This window comes from Rhinatrema bivittatum, chromosome 1 (genome assembly GCF_901001135.1).
Source record: "Rhinatrema bivittatum chromosome 1, aRhiBiv1.1, whole genome shotgun sequence".
NCBI classification, from domain to species: Eukaryota; Metazoa; Chordata; class Amphibia; order Gymnophiona; family Rhinatrematidae; genus Rhinatrema; species Rhinatrema bivittatum.
In genome coordinates, this window is record NC_042615.1 from 683,584,870 (window position 1) to 683,611,574 (window position 26,705).

At 43.2% G+C, this 26,705-nt stretch overlaps 2 protein-coding genes across 3 annotated transcripts in view; one reads left to right on the forward strand and one right to left on the reverse strand.

The window, feature by feature from the left end:
- Nucleotides 1-15,692, reverse strand: part of MRPS27 (mitochondrial ribosomal protein S27) — a 234,752-nt gene extending 219,060 nt beyond the window's left edge. The window contains exons 1-2 of the mRNA XM_029574646.1: nt 15,558-15,692; nt 2,786-2,863 (exon numbers count right to left, since the gene is read on the reverse strand). Coding sequence (XP_029430506.1) covers nt 2,786-2,863; nt 15,558-15,654 — 175 coding nt within the window. The 5' untranslated portion in view covers nt 15,655-15,692. The remainder of the gene's footprint in view (nt 1-2,785; nt 2,864-15,557) is intronic.
- Nucleotides 15,693-15,843: 151 nt separating this feature from the next.
- PTCD2 (pentatricopeptide repeat domain 2) overlaps nt 15,844-26,705 on the forward strand; it is a 91,542-nt gene continuing 80,680 nt past the window's right edge. The window contains exons 1-2 of one of the 2 annotated variants that reach the window (XM_029574658.1): nt 15,844-15,996; nt 22,868-22,960. In XM_029574658.1, coding sequence (XP_029430518.1) covers nt 15,879-15,996; nt 22,868-22,960 — 211 coding nt within the window. In that variant the 5' untranslated portion in view covers nt 15,844-15,878. Of the gene's footprint in view, nt 16,044-22,867; nt 22,961-26,705 lie in introns of both variants that reach the window. The other variant, XM_029574669.1, reaches the window with a different exon arrangement.

Genomic DNA, 26,705 nt, shown 5'->3' on the forward strand with positions numbered 1-26,705 from the left:
GTCTGCCCAGCAAGCTTTCACAGTTATTTTCTCATACTCATCTGTTACTCTAACTGCTGAGGTCAGGGCCCTTATTGGTAACTTTTTGGTTCTAATTTCCTTCCACCCCTGCCTTTGATGCAGAGAGCAGTGCTGGAGCTGCATAAGAGAGATCACTGCTAGGAGAACACCACCAGGGGAACAACTGAGCAGACTCACCAGGGGAGGAGACTCAGGTGAAGAGGACCCTGAGAAAGGATTTTCTACACAGCATGACTTTTAAGTTAAGTTTTAGTTTTCTTTTGGCATGCTGCCTAAGAAGGACACTGCTATTAACTGAAAATGAAAGGAAAGGTTTTATAGAGGTGTATGAGGGAAGCCACAGAAGTATGATGGACAAGGCAGAAGCTAGTGAGGCTATAACCTGGTTGAAGCTTGAGGTTGCTTGTTGTGCTAAGGCCTGCCCAAATTGGGTTGCTGCTCTAATGAATTCAGCAGTAAAGAGAATATGGACAATGGCAGCAGCGTACAAACTGGAATTATGAGTAAACAGAGACTCGGTGACATGCCCAGGAGTAAACATCTCCACAGCTTATAAACTGCAGTGGGGAAATGCATAGGAATAGTGTTTTATGTGAATTAAAAAACTGTTTTTGTGAGATGCCCAGGAGTAAACCTCTCCTCAGCTTATAAACTACAGTGGGGAAATGCATAGGAATAGGATGGTATTTCAATTAAAAAGCTGTATTTGTGAAACACACAGAAGCAAAAGATCAGGCTTAGTCAGTAAGCTGTATGTGAGAGTTGCACAGGGGCAGATCACCTCCTCCTAATTAGCAAGTAGGAATGTAAAGCCTCGGAGTAGGAAAACCTCTCCCTAAAATCACTAACCTTGCCTGGGGACCTTTACAGAGGGGTAAGTTAGCCCTTGCTTAATAAAGCAACGTGTTGAAAGGTACTGAAATGAACTCAGTCCCCAGTAATTAAGTATTTGGCATTATAAGCCAGGGCTAGCTATGTAGCATGGATACTCCTTCAAGTTAATGGTACAAGGTGCCTCAGTGAAACTCTTGTGTCCCAAAGAAGCAAATAATACGCTGTACTAGATAAGGTCTCCTAATTCTGTTAGGCTGATGAAAGCGGCTGGGAGCTTGATCAGTCCCTCCCTAGGGTCTAGTGGGGGCTGAAATGACAACTGTTTTGTTTGAACACAAAAAATGTTTGCCCATGATGTGCTCTGGAAAAATTATAATGCTGCTGGGGCAATAAAGCTGAGATTTGCCTGTATGGAGATGGCACCAGGAAAGTTTAAGAATAAAAGTAACTAAAGGAATGCCTCTGCTTCGTGGACATTTCTTTTTTTCCTTTTGGGATATTAAGAAACAGTTCTGGTTTTGACAGCCTGAATGTATCATTGGCAGTGAACTAAAGGAATGGTACAGTGAACCCCAATGGGAAGAAAGGGTCAGCAGTGATATCACCAGGCACTCTGCCCAGCGCCGTGAAAACAGGGGGCCTAGGAGCATGAAATTAGAATTTAGGGCACAGTTTGCCTGATGATAGATTAGCCGGCACCCCAGTGTAAAACAGCTGCAACCCTAAACTCACTGGATCTGCTGGCCCTAAGGCTCCCGACTTGCTATAAGGTGAAATGAGTATTGCCATAGCTCAATACAGTGTCTTTTATTCTCTCCCTCATCCATCTTACTCTCTGCCCCCGATCCGACTCTCCTTCCCTACCCACCCAAGCATGGATTTCAACTTCCTACCTAACAGCCTAAATTTAGCTTCCAGAACTTCCCTTCCACGCCTTCCACACAGTTGCCGATTCAAGTATGTATTTCTGGATTTTGGATTTATCAACGGAAAAGTGTATTCTGTGTCAGATTAATTTTATTGCAGAAGTGATTCAGTAAAGATTTTATGCTGGAACACCAATCGAGTGTCCCTCCGATTCCTGCACTTGGTGACTGATATGCTTAAAAGCCTTGGGTCATGGAGGATACCCTCCTCCCCCCAGCAAAGAATCCATTGAACGGGACTTGAAGAAAATGGATTGTGACTGCGTATGTGACTTAGCTGCTATGAAGCCAATATTCAAAAGAAACTTAGCCAGCAAAGTCGAACTTAACCAGCTAAGTAGTGACCACCGGATATTAGCCAGCTAACTTGGAGGAAGCAATAGGCATAACAGGGTGGCGATACTTAGCCAGATAAGTTATCCGGCTCAGAGGCTATATTCAGCCTTAGATAGTTAAGTTACCAGGCTAAGTTAGACCTGTTCCTTAGCAGATCTAAACTTAGCCAGGTAATACTTACCCAGCTAAATAACAATTTAGTCAGGGATATTCAGCAGCATAGCCATGCTGATGAATATACTATGTAGGTCTATGCGGCTAACTTAGATAAACGGCTATGTTTTGAATATGTACCCCTATAGCTTTTGTGACTGACCCTGTAAATCTTAAAGTATTCCCCCCCCCCCAACTGCGAGAAAGCATGCCCAGAGCCAAGTTTAGATAAGGGGAGGAAAACGGTGGGTGTATTTGGGGAAATGTATGCACATTTTTTTTAACCTTCACTCCTCCCCCACACAGAAATGGCAAGTGAAAAGTACGGTATATGGGCAATTTTAGTGCAGGTTCTTTACACTGGGGTAATTTTGAAAAAGGAATAACCTAACAAGTCTGTTTGAAAATCAGCTACAAAGTACATACATTAAATGCTCTCAGAGACTGTGACACTATGCAGGCTATCTGTAAACTGCACACTTTACTCTTATGCAAGCCAGGTTTTTGTTACCCACCTAAGCTGTGCGGATCTTTTTCTCTCTCTTCCCATTTGCTACTGTCAATATATGCAGCAGACAGCAGGGTCCTTCTTCCTAAAAAGAAAGAAAAAAAAATTCTTCTCTGAATAAATCACCTTTTACAGTAACAAAATACAAACCAGCAATGGGATTACCGTATACCTAGACTATTTCAGGCTTCTGAAATGAGAAGCTAGAGCAGTTGTACAAATATGGTTTCAGGCCTGCTCGCACTCTGGAATAAGGAAACACCGTGGGCCTGATTCACTACAGCTTTTCTCCTGCTCTCTGTCTGGGTGGGGAAAGGGGGTGGAGGAAGCTTAATAAACCAGGCCCTGTATTGGTTATTTAGACAGAAAGAGAAATTCTATAGTTTTAAAAGAATGTCAACAACATTGAATATGATGCTACTCAAATAATTTTGGGTAAGCTATTATAAAAGTGAAATAAAAATATTAAAAAAGGTTTAAATCTATGATAACTGATGAGAAGAATAGATGACAGACTTAAAGCAACAGCACCACCTAGAACATTCATAATCTTAACTTGCCTCTTTCTTGGTTCTATTCCTTTTTCTTCTGACCTCATTGCTATGACCTCATTGCTATGACCTGTCCAAACATTTTTTTTTCACATCTTTACACTTTTTAGAATAAAACCTTTTATTATAAGCAGCTGCACATTTTTCTTTTTGTTTATTCAATGTGATTTTTTTAATGTGGTTTATGAGGGGAATTGTGCTGTGAGATGCTAATAACGAATCCTTGGTGTTTTACCGATCTTCTGCTTCTGGGGGGTCCCCAGGACAGGGTTGGGAACCACTGGGCTAGATAGAAGGGGTGGGGGGTAGGGAGCTTAAAAAAAACATAGAGCTAAACGCCAGGCAATCGCAAATAAAGGTTCATGGCACAGCAGCCCCAATCACAGCTGTTTCCAAGTGAACTGAAATTCCAAAAAAAAGCATTAAAAAATTACCAGGGCAAAAAAGGGAATCTAAGGCAAGGCAAAGTGTAAGAAAAGAAGAAGCTGCCATACTGGGAAAGACCAAGGATCCATCAAGCCTAGCATCCTGTTTCCAACAGTGTCCATTCCAGGATACCAGTACCTGGCAAGTACCAAAACAATAAATAAATCCTATGCTACTAAGGCGAAATTACTTCTTACATGTTCATTTCCTTTCCTCAAAGTAGGGCAAGCCAGATCACACTAGTGGGTTGTGAACTCCAACCAGCAGAAGGAGACTGAGAACGAAGACTCGCTGACGTCCCTCTCATATAGCTCACCACAGACATCAGCCAGCCAGTATTTTTTCTTCAAAAGCCAACTGTGGACACTAAACCACATCCATTGCTCTCCATTGCATACACATCCCCTCCTTCTCCCCCCTTCCCCTGTGCGCCTCCTCCCTCCCCGCCCAATCCCTGCATTGCCTCCTATTGTACATACTTAATAACGTTTATTATATATAATTCGCTCTACTGTAAAGTTACCTTTATCTTTTATCTAGCTATCCTTCTACCATTGATCATTGTAATTTCCTTTCTCAGTTACCTGTAAACCGACATGATGTGTTATACGAATGCTGGTATATAAAAGCTATAAATAAATAAAAATAAATAAATAAACATTATTGCATCCTCCAGTAATCATTATTCAAAACAGAACGTTCTTCCATTATATAATAATTCAATTTCTTTTTATTTTTTTAAAACATTATGGAACACTGGACTCAGCTCCGCCAACAATAATCACATAGGAAAACTGTACAACAAATATCGCAAAACAAAACCCACTTACCAGGTACAGCGCCATTCCATGCGCATGCGAGATCCTTGCCATACAATATGTTCCTTAATAAGGATCTCGCACAACAGAAGATTGTCGAATGCTGCAAGGCAGTCCAGAGCAGGATGGTAAACTGACTTGCCCTACTTCAAGGAAAGGAAATTATCAGATAGGAAGTAATTTTACCTTCCTCTTCATCCGGGCAAGCTAGTCCACACCAGTGGGATGAACCAAAGCTACTCCCCAGAAGGGCAAGAGGCTGCCTGAGGCCCAAGCCGCACTGCCCTAGCAAAGGACGAATCCTCCCGCGCAGCCAGATCTAACCGATAGCATCTGGCAAACATATGCAAGGAAGACCACATCGTGGCTCTAAATATCACCACCAGAGAAAGCAAAGCAATTTTGCCCAGGAAAATACCTGTGCCTGGGTCGAATGTGCTCTTATCTGCTTCGGAAGCGCTTTCCCACCATCCACATATGCTGCTGTCACCATCTCCTTAATCCACTGAGCCACCCTGACACAAGAGACTGCCTCCCCCTTCACTCCACAATGAAGGAGAAAGAGCCAATCTGTCTTACAAAAGACATTGGTAACCTACAGATAATGCAATAAATGTGCCACAAATCCAAAGGCCACAATTTTCTGAATTCCTGTCCATCCAAATCCCTATTTGAGGATGGCAGAAAAACAGACTGATTCAAATCTGAAACCACCTCCGGAAGAAAGGCAGTTATGGTCCTTAACTGGACTCTATCCGGCATGATAACCAAAAAGAGTTCTCTACAGGACAAAGCTTGCAATTCGCCGAACAAATAGCAACCAGAAACACCGTCGTCAGGGTCAACAACTGCAAGGATATACCCTGCAGAGGATGAAAGGTCGAACCTGCCAAAAAGGAGAGATCCAGATTCAGATCCCACAAAGGCACTGGGTAACACAAGGGGGAGGGGGGTGGTCTAAGGTGCTTCACACCCCTCAGAAATCTAGGCACGTCTGGATGTGAAGAAAGGGGCCTCCCCTAATGCATCTCCAATAACACTCTATGACAGCCACCTGCAGCTTCAGCTTGTTTAAAGCCAAACCTTTACTCAGCCCTTCCTGCAAAAACTCCAAGATCAAAAGAACAGATGCTGAAACGGGAAGACAATGTTCAAAGACCCGCCAGACCCATATATAGGCCAAAGAGGTTGAAAGTTTTGTCGCATGCAAAAGAGTTTCCATCACTGGACCTGAATACCCCCGGTTCAACAGCTAATTCCTCTCAAGGGCCAAACCAAAAGACAAAATCATTCCGGATTGTCCTGAAATACCTGCCCCCCCCCCCCCCAAGCAGTGGGAGCTGTCAAGGATCTTCCACCCTTAGATGACAGAGATCCACAGTCCGCATGGCCAATCCGGAGCCACCAGGAGCACCAAGCGTGGATGCTGCGCTATCTTCTGTATTGACAGATTACAGCCCCGTGGCCAAGACTGAACTAATATCACAAAAAAGGGAAAACAGTATGAGTTACTCAAAAGTGTTGCTTATGAACTACTGGATAAATATTTCTATGCGATTTACTTTATTTTTTCTTTCTTTCTTTTGCTTTTTGTAATAATTATTAAATTTTTTGTGATATTAATTTTTTAGGGACTTCTTCGCTCTTTTTTTCGTTCGTTCAAGACTGAACTAACACATCAACTCTGAGGGCTAGAACATGCCAGGTCAGACTGTAAAAGCAATCCACATTCGCGTTCTTGCGACTCGCCATCAGATCCAGAAAGGGCCAACCTTATGGCTCCATGATGAGTTGAAACACTACAGGAACCAATTCCCATTCTCCTGGATCCAACTCGTGACAACTAAGATAGTCCACACACACATTGTCGATCCCTGCTATTTAAGAAGCCGACAATGCCAGTAAATGCTGTTCCGCCTAAGGAAGAAGGAGATCCATTTCCTGAGAGACTTGCCGACTCCGAGTCCCCTCTTTATGATTTATGTAGATCACTGCTGTTGCATTGTCAGACATTACACTTTCATCGCTTTTCCTACCAACCAAGCCTCTAACTGCAGTAAGGCTAGTCGAATTGCTCAGGCTTCCATCTGGTTGATAGACCAAGATACCTCTTTGGAAGCTCACTGTCCCTGAGCTACTAGCTTCCGACAGTGAGCTCCCCAATCCTGTAGACTCACATTTGTAGTGGATCACCAACCAATCAGGAGTCTCCAACTCCATTCCTTTCTCCAGATGGTGCTGGTGTAACCACCAGAGCAAATGTCGCCTCACTTCCAGTGGCAAGGTCAACGTCACATTGTACTCAGAGACTGAGGATTCCAGCGGGCCAGAAGGGACTTCTGCAGAGGATGCATTTGCGCACGTGCCCAAGGAACCACCTCTATTGTCGAGACCAATGATCCCAGTGTGTGTAGGTACAATCACACCAATGGAGAGACCGCCGATCTCAGGGCTCAGATTTGCCCCCAGATCTTCTGAATGCAGGACTCTGGAAGAAACACCTTGCCCTGAGCCATATCGAACCAGATACCAATATACTCCAGAACCTGAGATGGCTGCAGATTGCTCTTGGCCAAATTCACTACCTATCCCAGGTTCTGCAGCAACTGAACCACCCTGTTCGATACCACCCGACTCTCCACATCCGACATGGCTCAGATTAGCCAGTCATCCAATAACGGATGAACCAGAATTCCTTCTTTGTGGAGAGCCGCAGCCACTATCACCTTTAAAAGGTCCTTGGTGCCATGACCAAGCCAAAAGGCAATGCCTGAAACTGGTAATGACGGCCTAAAACCGCAAAGCGCAAGTAGCGCTGATGCTGTTTGTGAACTGGAATATGTAGGTATGCTTCCAAGAGTTCCAGAGAAGTAAGAAATTCTGTACTGCCATGATGACTGACCTTAAAGTTTCCATTCAAAAATGGGTAACCTGAAGGACTCGACTGACCCCCTTTAGATCTAGAATAGGTCGAAAGGAGCCCTCCTTCTTGGGAACCACAAAGTAAATGGAATAACGGCCTATGCCTTCCTGATCTTTTGGAACCGGCACCACGGCCTTCAGAGTGAGCAAGCCTCTGCAACGTAGCCCGAACTACTGTCCGCTTTTCTTCAGAATGGCAAGGGGAAACCATATGAGAGAGGACGGTTAATTTCCAAGGCATATCTATCGCACATCACTTCTAAGACCCATTGGTTGGAAGTAATATGGGCTCACCTCTGATAAAATTGAGACAAATGGCAGCCTATCTCCGGAACCAGAGGCTGGACCCCCAGAACTTCATCGAGAGGATCGAGGAGCTCCGGAGCTGGAGCCACCATTTTTACCTGAAAGGACTGAGACCTGACAAAGGAGTGGGGCATCCAATTACTCAAACCTCTGGAAAAGCAAAAACACCGGGCACTCCAAAATCACCCCTTCACTGACGAAATTCAGGGGGTAGAATTCCTGTCCTCAGGCAACCGAGGAAGCTTGGAATCTCCCCATCGATCTGCCATCTTCTCTATCTCCTGCTCAAACAATAAGCACCCCTTAAAAGGCAACTTGGAGAGACTGAACTTTGAAATAGTATTAGCAGACCAGTTCCGCAGCCAGAGGAGTCTTCAAGCTGCTATCACCTAAGCCATCCCCCGAGCAGCCATACACGCCAAATCATATCCTGCATCTGCCAAGGACGCAGCTCCTGGCTCCCGATATGGGCCACTCTCACCCAACACCACCTGAGCCAACTGTAATCCAGCCCTGGCAAGCATACAACACCATGTGGAGATTTGAAGATTCATGGCCACTGCCTCAAAGGCCTGTTTCAAAATTGCCTCAGTCTTACAATCCTGGGCATCTTTTAATGCTGCACCTCCTTACACCAGAATGGTGGTACGTTTTGTCACCATGCAGAGTACGGCATCCACCTTGGTAAACCGGAGCTGCTCCCTAGCTTTAGGAACCATAGGTACAAACCTGGTAGTGAGCGACTCCCCCTTTAAAATAGCCTCAGGAGAACTCCATTTTAAATCGATCAATTCCTGAACAGCCTCGTGCAAAGGAAAAAACCAGGACACCTTTCGCAAACTAACCATCATGGGATTCTTCTTCGGATCCTGAGCCACTGCAGGCAAGACCTTCTCTCAACCAAGGACCTTCAGGGACTGAAAATCAAACCCAACATCTCGTCTCTGTGAAAAAGCCTTTGCAGCTCTGCATCTGTGAGAGGATGATTTGGGGCAGCTTGGCTAGATCCCCGGAAGACTTTGTACCATGAATAGAGAGGTATGGATCTAATGATTGATGAATATGGATCAATATATTGCATATAATTTAAGTACAAAGATTGTACAAAGGCATGACACTATCACCATTTGTTCCCTTCATTCCTGAGACTTCCTGCACCAATGAGCTGACAGAGTGTCAAAATAACATTTGCTGGGAAGATCAAAGGCTAAGACATCTGGTGCCTCTTAACACCTGGGCAGATTAAATGCTAAACACTAGTATGGATACCAATGAGTGGATAATGAGTTAAAACATTTGGTGTCTTTTAACAAATGGCAAGATCAAAAGACTAGCACTGAAATACCTCGCTGAATAAAGATATATAAGGCATTGCATTTGCTTCTTTTAGTTGGATGAGCTGAAAGGAACAGAGAGAAAACAGCTGATTCTTTTTCAGAGTCCCCAGATCCGAGTCTTCCAGGTTTCTATGAACACTGGCTTATATACAAGCAGGACATATAAGGGAGATGTTCTTCTTTTTTGTCCTTTTCATTAATGTTCTATCTTTATTTCTGTCTGTCTCCTATTTACCTGTATTAATTTATTCACAGCTTACTGTGATGCTGTATTCAATGTTGATATTACTTTGCTGATTTCTTATCCATATATTTGCATTTAGTAAACTAAGTTTTACTTTACCAGATTGTGCTTGGTATTCTATGACATAATATAAAATATACCCCACACAGCCACCGTGAACAGAATCTGAAGGAATCTCCCCCTCCTCCAAAAATGCCTCGTTGGGATCCCCCCTCGAGAATCCCGACTCTTCCCAGGAGTCTCCTGATGGATCCACATCCTCACCTTCTCCCCCAGCACGCTGAGCTCTTCTCCACTTTACCCATGTGGGGGAGGGGGGGGGAACGAATCCTCCTTTGACCACTTCTGCAATCTAGAGGAGGGAGACCGCTGATACGGGTATTCCCGAGATTCCACCTGGGGCCCTTCCTGTCCTTTAGAAAAGGCCTGCAGTCCTTTAAAAAAATTCCACCTACAACACGGTGGAAAACTCCATTGCCTTCATAGGGAGCCCCTTCCAAGCTCACCCCCTCGGGAATTGGCAGGAGAGGCGGCAGGGAAAACTCCTCATCTCCCCGGGGAGGAGCTGTGGCCACACTTCCTTCCTAAGAATCTTTAGCTCCTGAAGGCCCTGCAAGGACAAATTCCCCTACAGAAACATCCCCATGAGCCTCCACGCATTTTTGGTAAATGCTCAGCGATCTCCTGGGGGACCCTCATAGGCAGAGCAGACGTGCAGCATGCTACTGCTCTGCTCTCCTGACGCCATCTCTCCCCTGTGCATGCCTCAGCAGTACTACTGACCTCCAAAATGGTGCTTGCTGAATGGTTTTCCTGCCAAGGCACTCCAGCTGGCTCAAAAATAGCAGCACATCAGCCCTGTCACTCAAAGCGGCCCTCTATCCCTGCCCCTGCTCTGTGCGCAACTGCTGCAGCAAACTCTGCCGGAGAAGAGTTTTTTCTTTTTTTTTTTTTTTTCAAATTTTATTCGCTGCACTGAAGATCGGGTAAGGCAAAACAGTAAAGAAACACCGGAGCAGGGATCAGGCAGAGGAGAGGACAAAATAGACAGGAAAGGCAGAGAGCTAAAGCAACAGGACTGAGCCCAATGTTCCCTTACCCTACCGCACTCTCCATACAGGACCTCTCCCTCTGTCAAGACGAGGGCTAGGGCACCAGCCTTCACCTCACTCCTATCCTGACACATCAGACACTCAGCTGAGAGAGAGAGAAAATGCTATCACCAAAGGAGATCAGGACAACCTCTTCAATCCTGGTAGGCCGAAGTCCACAAGCAAGGATGCATGTCCACCACCTGCTGGACATGGAGAAATACTATCTGGCTGATGTCTGTGGTGAGCTATATGAGAGGGATCTCAGTGAGTCGCTATTCACTATCTCCACCTGCTGATTGGAGTGCACAATCCACTGGTGTGAACTGGCTTGCCCAGATGAAGAGGAATGACGATAATGAGCAGTAGATATTCCCTAAGTCAATTTAATTAATAGCATTTTATGGACATCTCCTCCAGGAATTTATACAAACCTGGTTTAAACCCAACTACGCTAACTGCCTTAACCACATCCTTTGGCAATGGATTCAGAGCTTAATTGTGTGTTGTGTGAAAAATAATTTTCTCTGATTTGTTTTAAATGTGCTACTTGCTAACTTCATGGACTGCCCCTAAATCCTTGTATTATCTGAAAGAGTAAATAACTGATTCACATTTACCCATTCTAATCCTCTCATGATTTTATAGCTATCATATCCCCCCTCAGCCATCTTTTCTCCAAGCTGAACAGCCCTAACCTCTAGCCTTTCCATATAGGGGAGTTGTTCCATCCCCTTTATCATTTGGTTGCTCTTCTCTGAACCTTTTCTAGTGCAACTATATCTTTTTTGAGATATGGCAGAAATGCACCCAGTACTCAAGGTGCTGTCTCACTATAAGCAATACATGGGTACTATGACATTGTGCATTTTATTCACCATTGCTTTCCTAATAATTCCTAACATTATATTTGCTTTTCTGACTTCAGCACACTAAGCTGATGATTTCAAAGTATTGTCCACTATGAAGCCCAGATCTTTTTCTATTTTGGATGGTAACTCCTATTATGGAAGCTAACATCATGTAACTACATCAACTTTGCACTTGTCCCCATTAAATTTCATCTGCAATTTAGATGTCCAGTTTTCCAGTCTCGCAAGGTCCTCCTGCAATTTATCACAATCCACTTGTGATTTAATTACTCTGAATAATTTTGTGTCATCTGCAAATGTGATCACCTCAAACATTCCCCTTTCCAGATCATTTATAAATATATTAAAAAGCACTAGTCCAAGTACAGATCCCTCTGGCATTGCACTAATTACCTTTTTCCACTAAGAAAACTGACCATTTAATCCTACTCTGTTTCCTGTCTTTTAATCAGTTTGCTATTTACAAAAGTACATTGCCTCCTGTACTATGATTTTTTAAGTTTCTTAGGAGTCTCATGGGGACTCAAACACCTTCTGAAAATCCAAATATACTAAATCTACTGGCTCACCTTTATCCACATGTTTATTAACCCCTTCAAAAAAAATGTAGCAAATTTGTGAGGCAAGACTTTCCTTGGGTAAATCTATACTGGCTGTGCTCCATTAAATCATGTCTATTTATATGCTCTGTGATTTTATTCTTTATACTAGTTTCCACGATTTTTCCTGGTACTGAAGTCAGGCTCACCGGTCTATAGTGTCCTGGTTCAACCTTAGAGCTGTTTTTAAATATCAGGCTTACATTGGTCACCCTCCTGTCTTCAGGTACAATGGACAATTTTAATGATAGGTTACAAATTACTAGTAATGGAGCTGAAATTTCATTTTTGAGTTCTTTCAAAACCCTGGGGTATATACCATCTGGTCTGGGTGATTTGCTACTCTTCCATTTGTCAATCTGGCCTACTACATCTTACAGGTTCACAGTGATTTGATTCAATTCATCTGAATCATCACCCTTGAAAACCATCTCCCCAATATCCTCAATAGTAAACACAGAAGCAAAGAATTAATTTAGTCTTTCCGTGATGGCCTTATTCTGTCCAAGTGCCTCTTTAACCCCTCGATCATCTAAAGGTCCACCCAACTCCCTCACAGGCTTCCTGCTTCTGGTATTTTTTAAAGTTTTTATTACGTTTTTTGTCTCAACATCAGCTTCTTTTCAAATTCCTCTTATCCTGTCTTATGAATGTTTTACATTTAATTTGCCAACTGCTATGCTTTTTCCTATTTTCTTCAGATGGATCCTTCTTCTATTTTTTTGAAGGAAGTTCTTTGGGCTAAAATAGCCGCTTTCCCCTCGCCTTTTAACCATGACAGCAATCGTTTGGCCTTCTTTCCACCTTTCTTAGAGCTAGATTCATCAAAATGCTATGTTTATAGCAAAAAAAGCTGCCACATTACAAAAAGGGGCATGGCTAGGCAAATCTGCAGCCTGCCACATTGCATTGGAAAATTAAGTCACGAGGCATTGCAGCATCGCATGCCGTGATTTTGGCCGTGCTAATACCTTTTTATCCCATAGCGCCCAGAAGAAATGTGTAGGTATTTCCAGTGAAATTTCCCACACTAATGTACGATACTTCATCACTCGCAGCATTACCAGCCCCTAATGTCCCTTAACCCTGCCCAAACTCCCCCCACTAGACTAGAAAATTAAAATTTACATATGCAATTTGCGATGTACTGTTTATCGCATGCAATAACGGCCTATCACAAATTGATGAATGACTCCCATAATGCGCTGCTAGAATGGTTAATTTTAAACAATGTCCATGCCTGTTGTACACTCTTAACCTTTATAGCTGCGCCTTTCAGTTTTTTCTATTTTCCTTATTTTATCAAAAAGTCTCCCTTTTGAAAGTTTAGTGCTAGAGCTGTAGATTTACTTGTTGTAAGGCTCTAAAGAGCAAGTTTTTTGGCTCTAACATGTATGTTATTCGAAAATCTCTCTACTGAGTTTTAAATAACATAAATCTCATAAATGTATGAGTTCTGCTGCTGCTGTGAAATATAGTTGTCTACTTTTATTTTTCAAAAAATAAAGCCCATTGTTTGTAACAATGAATTCTGAGACTATGTAAGACACCAAACAAAATGTAGAAAAGTCTCGGGAGCAATGTAATGATGAATTAGAATCCAAAGAAAATTTAGCATATATGTATGTAAGACCACCACTTAATCAACCTAATAGTATATTAAATGTAGGTTGAATTGAATTAGGTCTGCTTTTAAGGTTTTTGTATTTTTTAGGGAAATGCAAATAAAAAGTTTAAATCCTTCAACAATGTAACTCCATATTGTCATATCCACAAGCACAAGTGAGCCGAAAACTCTTGCCTGCTGCTGACCTTTGCCCGGACACTGACTATTCTGGTTTGTCATCTGCCTTTGACCCTAGTCTGGCACAATATAAGAACATAAGAAATGCCATACTGGGTCAGATCAAAGGTCCATCAAGCCCAATATCTGTTTCCAATTGTGGCCAATCCAAGTCACAAGTACCCGGCAAATACCAAAACATATATCACAAGCTACTATTGCTTATTAATTACTGTAACAGCAGTTTATGGATTTATTCTCTAGGAACTTATTCAAATCTTTTTTAAACCCAGTTACACTAACTGCTGTAACCACAGCCTCTGGCAATGAATTCCAGAGCTTAACTATGCGCTGAGTGAAAAAGAATTTTAAATGAGCCACTTGCTAACTTCATAGAGTGCCTCCTGGTTCTTCAATTATCTGAGAGAGTAAATAACAGATTTACACTAACATGCTCAAGTCCTTTCATGATTTTGTAGACTTCTATCGTATCCCCCCCTCAGTTGTTTCTCCAAACTGAACAGCCTTAACTTCTTTAGCCTTTCCTCATAGGGCAGCTGTTTCACGCCCCTTTTCATTCTGCTCGCCCTTCTCTGCACTTTCTCCAGTGCAGCTATATCCTTTTTGAGAAGCAGTGGCCAGAATTACATACAGTATTCAAGGTGTGGTCTCACCATAGAGTGATACAGAGGCATTATGACAACCTCTGTTTTATTTTCCATTCCCTTCCTAATAATTCCTAACATGCTGTTTGCTTTTTTGATTGCCACATAACACAGGGCCAACGATTTCAATGTATGATGCCTATATCTCTTTCCTGGGTGGTAACTCCCAAGATAGAACCTAACATTGTGTAACCACAGCAAGGGTTATTTTTCCTATATGCATCACTTTGCACTTGTCCACATTAAATTTCATCTGTCATTTGGAAGCCCAATCTTCCAGTCTCACAAGGTCCTCCTACAATTCATCACAATCCGCTTGAGATTTAACTACTCTGCATAATTTTGTGTCATCCGCAAATTTGATCACCTCACTCATCGTACCCCTTTCCAGATCATTTATAAATATATTTCAAAAAACACCGGTCCAAGTACAGATCCCCGAGGCACTCCACTGGTTAATTACCTTTTCCACTGTGAAAAATGACCTTTTAATCGTACTCTCTTTTTTCTGTCTTTTAACCATCTTGCAATCCACAAAAGGCCATCGCCTCCTATCCCATGAATTTTAGTTTTCTTAGACGCCTTTCATGCAGGACTTTGTCGAATGCCTTCTGAAAATTCAAATACTGTCTTCTCTACATAGCTCCACCAGCTGTTGGTGAGAGCCTATGGTGCCTTCCCCATAGGTTGAACCAATTTTTTTTACTCGCAACTTATTACATCAGGGACTAGGTCACTAGGGCATGGACACTAGAAATGTCAAGGAAGCAAAATGATGGGACTGCTTTATAAAGCTTTTTCCCTTAGACACAGAATGGAAGAAAAGACAGCGTGAATCAGACCCAGTGGGCTTTATTCAGTAAGGACTTGTTTCCATAAGCAAAGAATGGGGGGAAAAAATCTTTTCTGAAGCAGGTTCTAGGCTCCCGATTCCTGTCCAGGTTGGGATGCGTGCTGTGTGATGCTGATGTATGCCTCAGCATTAACTGTGCATCTGATGGGTTACAGACAAATCCCACAATGCTCTCGGAATTACACATGTTTTTCTGCATCCTACAACACCACAGCACGGGCACACTCTACTTCATCGTGCCCCGCACTAAACCCGGAATGCCCTGCCGCCAACACCCCAGGCACCGCGATCATTCATAAACACCCCGCGAACCTGGCATAAGTCCTCGAAATCCCCCCGCGTTCCGCAGCAACAACCTCCACTGCTGCACGATGGAGGCCGCCATCTTGGAATGTACCAACAAAGCCATTGGCGGGGGAATAGGTAAAGGTTTACGTACAAGGAGTAAACATCGGTTAATAAAGTGAATCGGTTCGACCGCTGATTTAAGATTCGTTACAAATATTCTCCCTTATAGAGACGCAAATAACAGCAGTGTCTCTGTTTGAATGTGTTGCATGGATTAGGTGTTTTTGTTTCATGGTGATTTAGTTAAGCATCCCCCAAGAAAGGTTGGTATATTCGAAAGATAGCATGGCGACGCTGGCGGTGGGTGCGTGGATGAGACTGCTGTTGTCACGGAACCGAGGGCGCGAGTTTCCTGGGATTCTGCAGCCGCCCACTCAGATATGTTGGAGCTGCGCACAAGGAGGTACGGAACCTGCGCAGAGTCCCGAGCGAGACTCCCACGCACGACAGGTGCGCCTGGGACTGAATTGGACTCTACTCTGTAGTTGTGGCAAACTCGCAGTCTGATGTGAAAATGGAAGCATGGGAGAACTCTGCTTTTTTTTTTTTTTGTCTGATGTAATTTAGTCATGCTTCTTCAGTTCAAGTAGTAATTATGAGTGTGCAGTTAAAATCTACTAAAATAAGTTACAATGCTTAGTCAATCCGTTATTGTCTCTAATTGTTCTCTATTACTTTAAGGCTAGGTGTATTATACATACGAGAAAACTTTTGAGTTCTAGCCACTGGTATAAATTGTGGCCACCTCCCCCCTCAACCTTTCTCTCCCGGCCCTTAAGACTCATTTGGCGAGATGGATCTTTCCCTTACTTCCCTCCTCCCAGCCTTCAGGCAAGAGGCAAAGGGTCTTATTACACCAGGTCAGACCTCAGAACGCTCTCCCTCTCCAGGCTGATCCCAGCACTTGCCCCTCCCCAAGCTGAACGCCATCAGCCTCTAAACATACAGGCCAATACAGTTTGGATGCGCGTTTTTGACGCGCTATTACCCCTTATACACGGGCTGATTCAGTAAAATGCGTGGGAGAGCAGGCGCTCCGAGGTGAGCACCCAGGCCACTCTCCTGGGTGCACAATTCAGTATGCAAATGAGGGTCCGTGCTAATAAGGAGGCGCTAGGGATACGCGTGTCCCTAGCGCCTCCTTATTGGCGGAAGCAGAGGCTGACAGCGGGTTTGACAGCCGATGCTTAATTTTACCGGTGTCGGTTGTTGAACCCGCTGACAGCCACGGGTTCAGAAAACGGATGCGGGCAAAATTGAGTATCTGTTTTACAACCCGTGGGCAGATTTTTTATTTATTTAAGGTTTTTTTTTTATTTTTGGGGCCTCCGACTTAATATCGCTATGATATTAAGTCGGAGGGTGTACAGAAAAGCAGTGTTTTCTGCTTTTCTGTACACTTTCCTGGTGCCGGCCGAAATTAACTCCTGTCTTTGGGCAGGCGTTAATTTCTGAGAGTAAAATGTGCGGCTTGGCTGCACATTTTACTTTCTGTATCGAGCGGGACTAACTAATAGGCTCATCAACATGCATTTGCATGTTGAGCGCGCTATTAGTTTTGGGGGGTTGGACGCGTGTTTTCCACACGCTATTACCCCTTACTGTATAAGGGGTAATAATAGCGCGTCGAAAACGCGCGTCCAAACGGCTAACGGTGCGCTCAGCCTGGTATGCAGGAGTTAATTTCAGACGGCACCAGGCAAGTGTACAGAAAAGCAGAAAAAACTGCTTTTCTGTACACCAATTGACTTAATATCTTAGCAATATTAAGTCAGAGACCCCAAAAAATAAAAAAAATAAAAATCTGCCCACGGGTTCGAAAACGGACGCTCAATTTTGCTGGCGTCCGTTTTCCGAACCCATGGCTGTCAGTGAGTTCGACAACCGACACAGGTAAAACACCGGACCCGCTGACAGCCGCCTCCTTATTAGTGCGGACCCTAATTTAAATAGTGAATCGCCAGGTGCCTGGGTGTGCTTTGGGAGAGCGGGCGCCGCGCAGTTTATTGTTTGGGCCTGATAGTAAATAAGGGCAGATAAGATCAATGTGCTCCTTCCAGTCTGCCTGACAGCGATGTATTTTCGGTAGATGCATATACAATTTCCCATATGAAATCTAACATCCTTTTCCCCCTGAAGTGCACTCTTTTATATGCCTTTGACTTAAGTGAAAAAGCCTCAGTTTCAGTGCTCATAATGCATCTATGCATACCCATAAGTATACTCAGTATCTTGCAAAAGATATAAAGATTGTTTTTCTTTAAATAACTTATAAACTTAAAAATCATTCTCATGGCTTGCTTGCTTCTGACCTGCCTCCCTCCCAGGTGATACTGCTGACCTGAGAAGGAAAGACAAAAGACTAGAGTGCAAGACTAGGAGACTACAGATTCCAATAATCTTTATTGATATTAAAATCTTCAGATGCAGTTAACAGCATCCTTTATGGACCAAATTTGAAAAAGTGCAGCATTAGTTCTAGGCTTGGCAAAGTTGCACTCTTCCAGTCTTCTGTGGCCCCAGTAGGGGGCTCAGGAGAAAAGAAAAATAAATATAAAGGGGTGGAGCGGCCTTTGGCTAAGCTTAGAAATAGGCCTTCTGGGAGGACTTTCAGCTGGGAAGCCTCTCAACCGAGAGGCCGGCAGAGGAGGGCAGTTTTTGAGGCTTGTTTTACAGCTTGAGCCGTTCCATCGTTGCCCCGAAACCACGCCCCCGGAGTGACTTCATCAGAAGGGGTCGGGACGCTGCGATAAATTCGGGCCACCTGCGGCGCGCACCAAAGCCGCGCACCAAAGGGGCGCGCCCCTGGATGAAAATTTCCTTTTGGTAGTTTCTCCTACATTTATGGGTAGGAAACGAAAATCAAAAGTGTGGACATCTTCACCCGCAGCTATGGAAAGTAGGGGACCAATGGATCCGCATGTAGTACGCCGGGTAAGTCAAGCAGCCCGCAGTACTATACCTGACATTTCATTTTCCTCAGGAGCCTCTGAAAGCCCTAGCCAGCAGTTTCAAGCTCAAGATCATATAGAGGTGGAGTTACCCAATTCATCAAGTTCAGAGGTAGTAGAAACTATTGCTGATCTTCCTCCTCTAGAGGAAGATAGTACCAATGAAGCGGTTCTAAGTGGAGAAGCAGGACTACAGATACTTAGTTCTGCACCCTTAGACCCGCAGAATATAACCCTGACTGATGTGTGGAAGGCTATAAATGACCTTCAGAAGATTATGACAGGTTTTATGTTGCAAACTAAGAAAGGGAATGTCGAAATGAAAAATGATTTACATAAATGCGATAACCGTTTAAAACAATTGGAGGAGACAGGAAAGATCACTACAGATCAAATAACTAAATTACAGATAGCAAATAATTCCTTTATTAAAGATAGTTTGAGTACCCAAAGGCAGATAGAGAACTTGGAAAATGAGAACAGGGTTAAGAACTTAAGGTTCTTAAATTTCCCCATGACGAGACTTCTCTCTGCTATTGAGTTACTAAAAAAATATCTTAAAGAGAATTTGGCTATACTTGACGTAGATGATAAGTCCATATCCAAAATTTACTATGTAATGACCTCTAAGCTTAAGAGACAGGAAGGAGAGGGTGGGATGGACAGTATACAGCAAGAGTCCCCCAATTTAACCTCCTTCTTGGAGTCATCTATTGACGACATCCCACAAAGAGCTACTCTTTTAGTAACTTTTTGTAAAGAAAACGATAAGGTTAATATATTGCAGAAATACTTTAAAAATAGGGAAATTCTATTCTGTGGGTATAAAGTTCAAGTATTTCCGGATGTGTCACGATCAACACAATACAGGAGGAAACAATTTCTTTCCTTGAAAGCTCGAGTATTGTCCCTAGGGGCAACATATTTTCTTAAATTCCCCTGTAAATGCCTGGTGACTTATCAAAATCATAAATTTATCTTTCAGGATCCTACACACCTGGAAGTATTTTTGACAGATAAGGAAAAGGTCTGAGTTGTTAAAGAACTGCATTTAAAAAATGATAGCCCAGCAAAATGCTAATATATTATATAACATTTGCTAGTTAAGTATTTCTTATTTAGGTCCTCCCATCTTGGGGACTATTGGATTTGCATCTTAGAAGTAATTACTTTTGGAATTATTTGATGTACTATTGTTATGTTGATTGCAAATTGTTTCCTGATTTTTTGCATATTTTTATAATTTGTAAAAACTCTAATAAACTATAAATAAAAAAAAAAAAGAAATAGGCCTTCTGACCTGGCTGATGCACCATGCTTTTTGCATTAGCTACGTATGTTGACATAATGCTGTGTCCTCCCATTTCCGCAGTCAGTACTTGAATATTTCCAGTGTTTCTCCCTAGGCTTGGCAATTTAAACAAAATCCTGGAGTCCCCAGGTATGCCTATATGCTATTTGTCAATGAAAAAAATGCTTAGTACATTGGGCCCTTTTTTTTTTTTTCCCTTTCCTTCTGTTTGTACCAAAAATACATTTTAAACACATGTCTGAAATGAGCTTGTCCTGTAAAATGTGTTTATCCTGTGCAGGGCTCTTTGCTGTCTTTTCCTGCTCACTTTGAGAGTGGTAGATGTTACTTTCCATATGCATTCTGAGCATTTTCAAAAGCCATTTTCCCTGATAAGAGTGCTGTTTGACAGTGATCCACCTTTAACCCACTTAAAAATATGCATGGGGTTTGAGCACCATGTGAACATTTTTAAACTCTTTATGATTTTAACAAAAACATTCAAGACTTTCTTGAACAGAAAAATTACAGGCTACCAGGAAACAAACAAACAAACATAAAAAGACATACAGATGTAATCATGCAAGCCCCAAGTTCAAGACCATTATATAACAGGTTCTAATACCACAACCCCAGGAAATCATATTAAAGGAAAAGTTTAAAAAATAATACAACACACAGTGACTATATTTAGTAAGTGCAGAGAGAAAAAGTGATGGAAGCTAAATAAATTCCATTCCTAGCAATGAAACTACCTCTAAGAGAAAAATTTGTCACTCAAGAAAATAGTTAATTGGCTTGGCTCATAAAACATATTAGTGTTGTTGAATTTCACCAGACTTTGCAAGGAAATTTTAGGAAAAACAAGGCTTCAGGTTGCAAAACTCTGGGCCTTATCGGGAGAAATTGCTGCCTCCTTTTCTGGGCAACTTTTGCTGCCTGGAAAAACCCTGCCTTTACATTAGAAAAACAATTCATCGCTGTGTTTAAAACATAATTTCAAAAGCTAGTCTCTGTCCGGTTTGAGAGTTAATGGCATAATCAAGGTGGCAGGTTTTGCTAATTCTTTGATGCCTCTGGAAAGGTGATCAGATCTAAACTGTCCTCGGTTATAGTAGAAAAATTCTTAAGTCCACGTCATCTTGCTTCTTGGTCAAGGGAAGATAAAAATCATTTAGCACTGGAGGCAGAGATCGATGTGGAACTTTTAAGATTTCCTTCAAATGCATTCTAAACATTTCAAGCAATGACATTTAAAGGGAATTGTAGAAAATTAATAAAATAATTTTGATGCCATGTAACATTCTCTAGAGTTTCCAACTTAGCAGATAATAATGTATTATCCTCAACAAGAGCTTTCTGAACATTTCCTACTTGCTGATATTGAGACTCAATATTAATCAAATACTCTTCCATATTCTATTTAGAAGATTCCGAAGAGGCCATGTTATTTTCTAAGGCAACATATTTATCCATAACTAGGGCAGATTGGACCATCGCAGCCTTCCTGAGGCCCTGAACTGCCTTCCAGATTTCAAGAGTAAACACAGCAGGCCTCTCTAGACTAAAATTCAAACAGAAACCAACAAGGGCCCTGACCTTGATGGTCTGGGAAACTGATAAGTGCAGAAACTACCTTAAGCTTGCTAGGCAGACTGGATGGACTTTTGGTCCTTTTTTTTTGCCGTCATTTCTATGTTTCTGTGTAATTCAAGCCCTCTTCCATGCATTACCCACAAGGGTACCTGAGTTCCAGTAGCACTTCTTCCGTTTCCAGCCGGATTATCTCCCTGAAGAACTTCCAAGCCTAAAGATTCCACTGCTTTGAAGCCACCAAAAGATGTTGCTTCAGCTGCACTTTCTACACTACCTACGGGTAGCATTGCTCTTGCCAGCATCATCTACCGGCAACGAAGTGCCTAAGGCTGCAACGGTACAATTTCCAGGAAGCATCCTTACATTGGGGCAAATCGAAATGCTATCTCCAGCAAGAGATTGGAGCCCATCTCTCCCATCCCCCGCCTCCCCAAACTCCTTAGCAGCTCAGTCCCTGGACCTTCCAACACCAGCCTCACAGATTCCATTGGTCCCAAAATTGAAGAACCCCCTCGGAGGTACAGGCTGCACTCCCAACTTCCCTACTTTCTGCCAAGCCATCTGAAAAGGTAACTAGTTTAGGGGGGGAAAAAAATGATGGACTCTGATGTTAGCAATATGCAATCGCCATCTTGGAGCCTTTGAGCAAAGTGAACTTTTAACTTCATTAGGATTAGGAGTTCTCCGGGGTAAGAGAGGAAAATAATGCATATAGATTGCATTATACTATTTTCCATAAAAAGAGTACCCACAGAAAAAATAGGTGCAAATGTCTGTGGCAGTTTTCAAAGTAAGCATGCACATACCTTTCCTTTGAAAATTAATGCAAAGGCTTATGGGTAAAGAGACTTTTCAGCAATGCCCATGTATTACTTCCCCTGGAAACATTTAGCCACTGAATGCTGTTTAACAGAATATCAAGCAGATTCAAGTTTTGGCAAAAAATTAGGCAAAAATCTTTAAATCAGTTTGCATAATTTTAAAATGATGAATATTTTCTCCAGTGACTAATTCCTACATCTTATTGAAGGGAAATCATTGCATAGACAATCTTAACCAAAAAAAAGACTTGTGCAAAAAAAATACATTTTTGCATGGTTCTTTAACTTTTTCACTAGTACTTTTTGCAGAAGTTCTGTACACAGTTTTTTTTTTCCTTTGGATACTGTTTCAAAATTGTGAAAACAAACTGAGATGCAAGCTTTCTGCACATTTACCAAACTAATTGTCTCTTCCAGCTTTGTTAGCTAATACATTTTTGTTTTGTCTAAATTAATCTTGGTTTTTATTTCCACACTCCTGTGGTATGTATACTTCAAAATGTTATGGGTTGTCATAATTGTGCCCCTGTTTTCTAAATTAATATTAAATACTAGTCTGTAACATTATTTGCCAACATATGGTATGAGTGAATCTGATTTCTTTCTTTTTTCCAGCAAAACGATACCTATTATCAGATGATGTATTGAGACTCCAAGAATTTCAAGAGAAAAAACTAGCTGTTACACATCAAATTTATGGGAAAAAAGGTATTTAATTTAATGGTAAATTCAGTATAATAACATCATAACGTATTCCCTGGGACTCACAGTTAAGGTCACATCAATTCTTAAACGCATTTATACTTTCACCCTTTTCTTCTTAGAAATAGCATGTGGCACTGAACTTAGGAAAGTTAAGAACCGATTTTACATTTAATGAGGGTTTGTCTTTTAGAAGAATGTATGTTTTTGCCCTTAAAACTGTGTAGATTGAGTGGAAAGTGGACATGCACTTGCACGTTTGCTGTTCTAGAAGGATTCAAAGTTTGTCCTAGCAATTATATTTGATGATTTCTTCCCCACACAGCAGTCTCACGTTAAGAACTTAGTTCACTCCTGGAGGTTTAGACCTCGACTGGGCAAATAGTGACTGAAAATTGGGTATTCACTGATTATCTACTGTCTTGAAAGGAAATGTTCAACCATTGTTTGGTGAGTTTTGAAGCTCTCCAAAAAATTTATACTGGCCTGAAAAAGATATTAGGAGGTTGCACAAAGTGGAGACTCCTTGTACTGTGCATTATTGGGCCTCACCCTGCCCCACCCCCAAAGGATTATTCAACCATTTATGTAGTTTTATTTCTTGCCCCAAAGGCTCTACCACAAATAGATTTACTCCTGCTCGGAGTAAATCTATTTTCCTGCTATGAAAAATCATCGGAGCAGGACCAAGCTACCCGGCATTAGAATAAAATTGGGAAAAAGTCTCATTTCTGGGCTATTTCTAGGTGCTTTTGAAGAGATCCCGCAGCACGTTGTGGCATTTATCTGTTGAATAACATTAACCGTGCCTTCTGACTATACAAACATCTCATACCTTGTATACAAGGTATGTCCAAAAAATGTATATTACTGAGCTTGTTTGTGAAAAGAGGTACGAGTGGGAAGGGGCATGTGGGGAGAGTGCTGGAGATGCAGGGGAGGTGATCGAGCCCTTGTGTGTGACAGGTAAGCTGTCCACGCCCAGCGCCTCTAGACTTGCTGGCCCATATTGTGTGACAGCAACCCTGGGTTGAAGATTGCATGGTGTATATGAGGAAAAGGTATGTGGTCAGCGTCCTGTGAATGCAGCTTTCCCATGAGAGGATATCTGTGAGTGAAAGATGGAGAATAAAGATTCTGTACATAAGAAAAGTGTTTTGTTTTTTTCACATTTGGCCTTGCATGCCAGCAATTCTTCATGCACTGTGGCTTACTAAGACATTGGTAGATTTGATTGTACTAAACTTCCTAATTGAATGTTGCCTGTTTTGCATTTCCTTATTCTGTGTGTTTCTCCCTTGCCAGTTTAGATCTTTACCCTGGGACAGGTATTAGGAGCTACCACCCAGGAAAAAGATCTAAGCATCATAGTGGATAATACTTTAAAATCGTAGGCTCAGTGTGCTGCAGCAGTCAAAAAAGCAAACAGAATGTTAGGAATTATTAGGAAGGGAATGGTTAATAAAACGGAAAATGTCATAATGCCTCTGTATCGCTCCATGGTGAGACCGCACTTTGAATACTGTGTACAATTCTGGTCGCCGCATCTCAAAAAAGATATAGTTGCGATGGAGAAGGTACAGAGAAGGTCGACCAAAATGATAACTGAGATGGAACAGCTCCCCTATGAGGAAAAGCTGAAGAGGTTAGGGCTGTTCAGCTTGGAGAAGAGACGGCTGAGGGGGGATTTGATAGAGGTCTTTAAGATCATGAGAGGTCTTGAATGAGTAGATGTGAATTGGTTATTTACACTTTCGAATAATTGAAGGACTAGGGGGCATTCCATGAAGTTAGCAAGTAGCACATTTAAGACTAATTGGAGAAAATTCTTTTTCACTCAGCGCACAATAAAGCTCTGGAATTTGATGCCAGAGGATGTGGTTAGTGCAGTTAGTGTAGATGGGTTCAAAAAAGGTTTAGATAAGTTCTTGGAGGAGAAGTCCATTAACTGCTATTAATCAAGTTCACTTAGGGAATAGCCACTGCTATTAATTGCATCAGTAGCATGGGATCTTCTTAGTGTTTGGGTAATTGCCAGGTTCTTGTGGCCTGGTTTGGCCTCTGTTGGATACAGGATGCTGGGCTTGATGGACCCTTGGTCTGACCCAATATGGCAATTTCTTATGTTCTTATGTAGCTAAACAGGTGGATAGGTTGATAGCAAAAGCTAGAAAGATGCTTGGATGCATAGGGAGAGGAATGGTCAGCAGGAAAAGGTGATGTTGCTCTGTATAAGTCCCTGGAGACACCTCGCTTTGAATACTGTGTACGATTTTGGAGCCTGCAACTTCAAAGGGATATAAACCAGGTGGAATTGGTTCAGAGGGTGGCTACTAAAATAGTCAGTGGTCTTCATATTGGGTCAAACTTAAAGATCTAAACATGTACACCCTAGAGCAGTGGTTCTCAACCTTTTTTCGACCGGGACACATCTGACAGATGGTTCTCACATGCGTGACACACTGAACATGTGACCGTCACGGGACTATATGTAAACATACATTCTGCATCCACGGGACCCCCCTTGACCCCTAACAGTGAGTTAGAGGAGAACTAGGGCATTACCTATACAACTCACCATACAAAAAAGATATTCTGGTTCTGATGACATCTCAGTAAAAGCAGGGCCGGCGCGTCCATTTGGCAAACTTCGGCGGTCGCCTAGGCTGCCGAGCTGTAGGGGGCACCGAAGAGCAGCCATGTGGTGCCGCAAGCAGGGCCTATCCTGCTCGCGGCAAAGAGAAATAGAGACTGTGTGCTTCTCAGGGCTCGCAGCTCGGGCTACGGCTCGGCACCCTGAGAAGCACCAAGTCGGCGCTGAAACAGGTGGGGGGTGCGTGACCGGGCGGGGGCAGCAGCGCAAGGGTCGCCTAGGGCGCCCAATACCCTTGCATGCGATGGTAAGGGTGGTGGCTTGTCGTGCGTGCGGGTCTACCCCGGCGTGCCTGAGTTGCTGCGGCCTTTGCGCAGCCTACGTTTGTGGGGGGGGGAGGGGTCCCTCCGAACTCCCCAGGCCGGCTAAACGTCGGAGGTGTCTCCCAACGTTTAGCCCCAGGCCGGCTAAACGTTGGGCCCAGCAGCGACTGTGAGGTGTCCTGCAGGGGGGCACGGGGGCCATTTTGAGTCCCTCAGGGCTCGAACCTCGAGCTCCTCAGACACCGGGGGATTCTCCCCCAGTCCTTTTACCGGTGTTCCCAGGTCCTGTAGAGGGACAGGGAGGTCCAATAAGGGCCCGGGGAAGGGGCCTTTTTGCCTGCGCCCGATGGTGGACGGCCCCCGGCTCCCTTTTTCCCAGAGTTTGTGCTGTTAATGCACAAGGCTTTCTTGGCTCAATATGAGGGAGGTGGGTCTGACATAGGAGGTCAGCTACCCTGCCCCCTTTACTCCCGGAACCTGGGTTATCCCCGGGAGGACTCCTACCTGGAACGGCCCCTGGTCAGGGCATACAGGGGTCCTCCCAGGCAGGGGCTACACCCGCTCGAGCGCCGCAAGTTCCTATGGAGGCGCCACAGGACGACCCCGATGGTTTGGGGAAGACGGTCCTGGACGTCGGGGGTGGAGACCCAGGCGGCCTGGATTCCGGACTGCCGGCAGAGGGGGATGACCCCAAGATTCTCCGGCTATTCCGTAAAGATGAGTTAGTGCCACTTCTTCCTCAAGTTCTGGAGGAACTGGGGCTCCAGTCTCCAGCGGCGGAAGCACGTAAGGATGCTGCAGATCCGGTTTTACAAAGCATCAGGCGTCCTTCCGC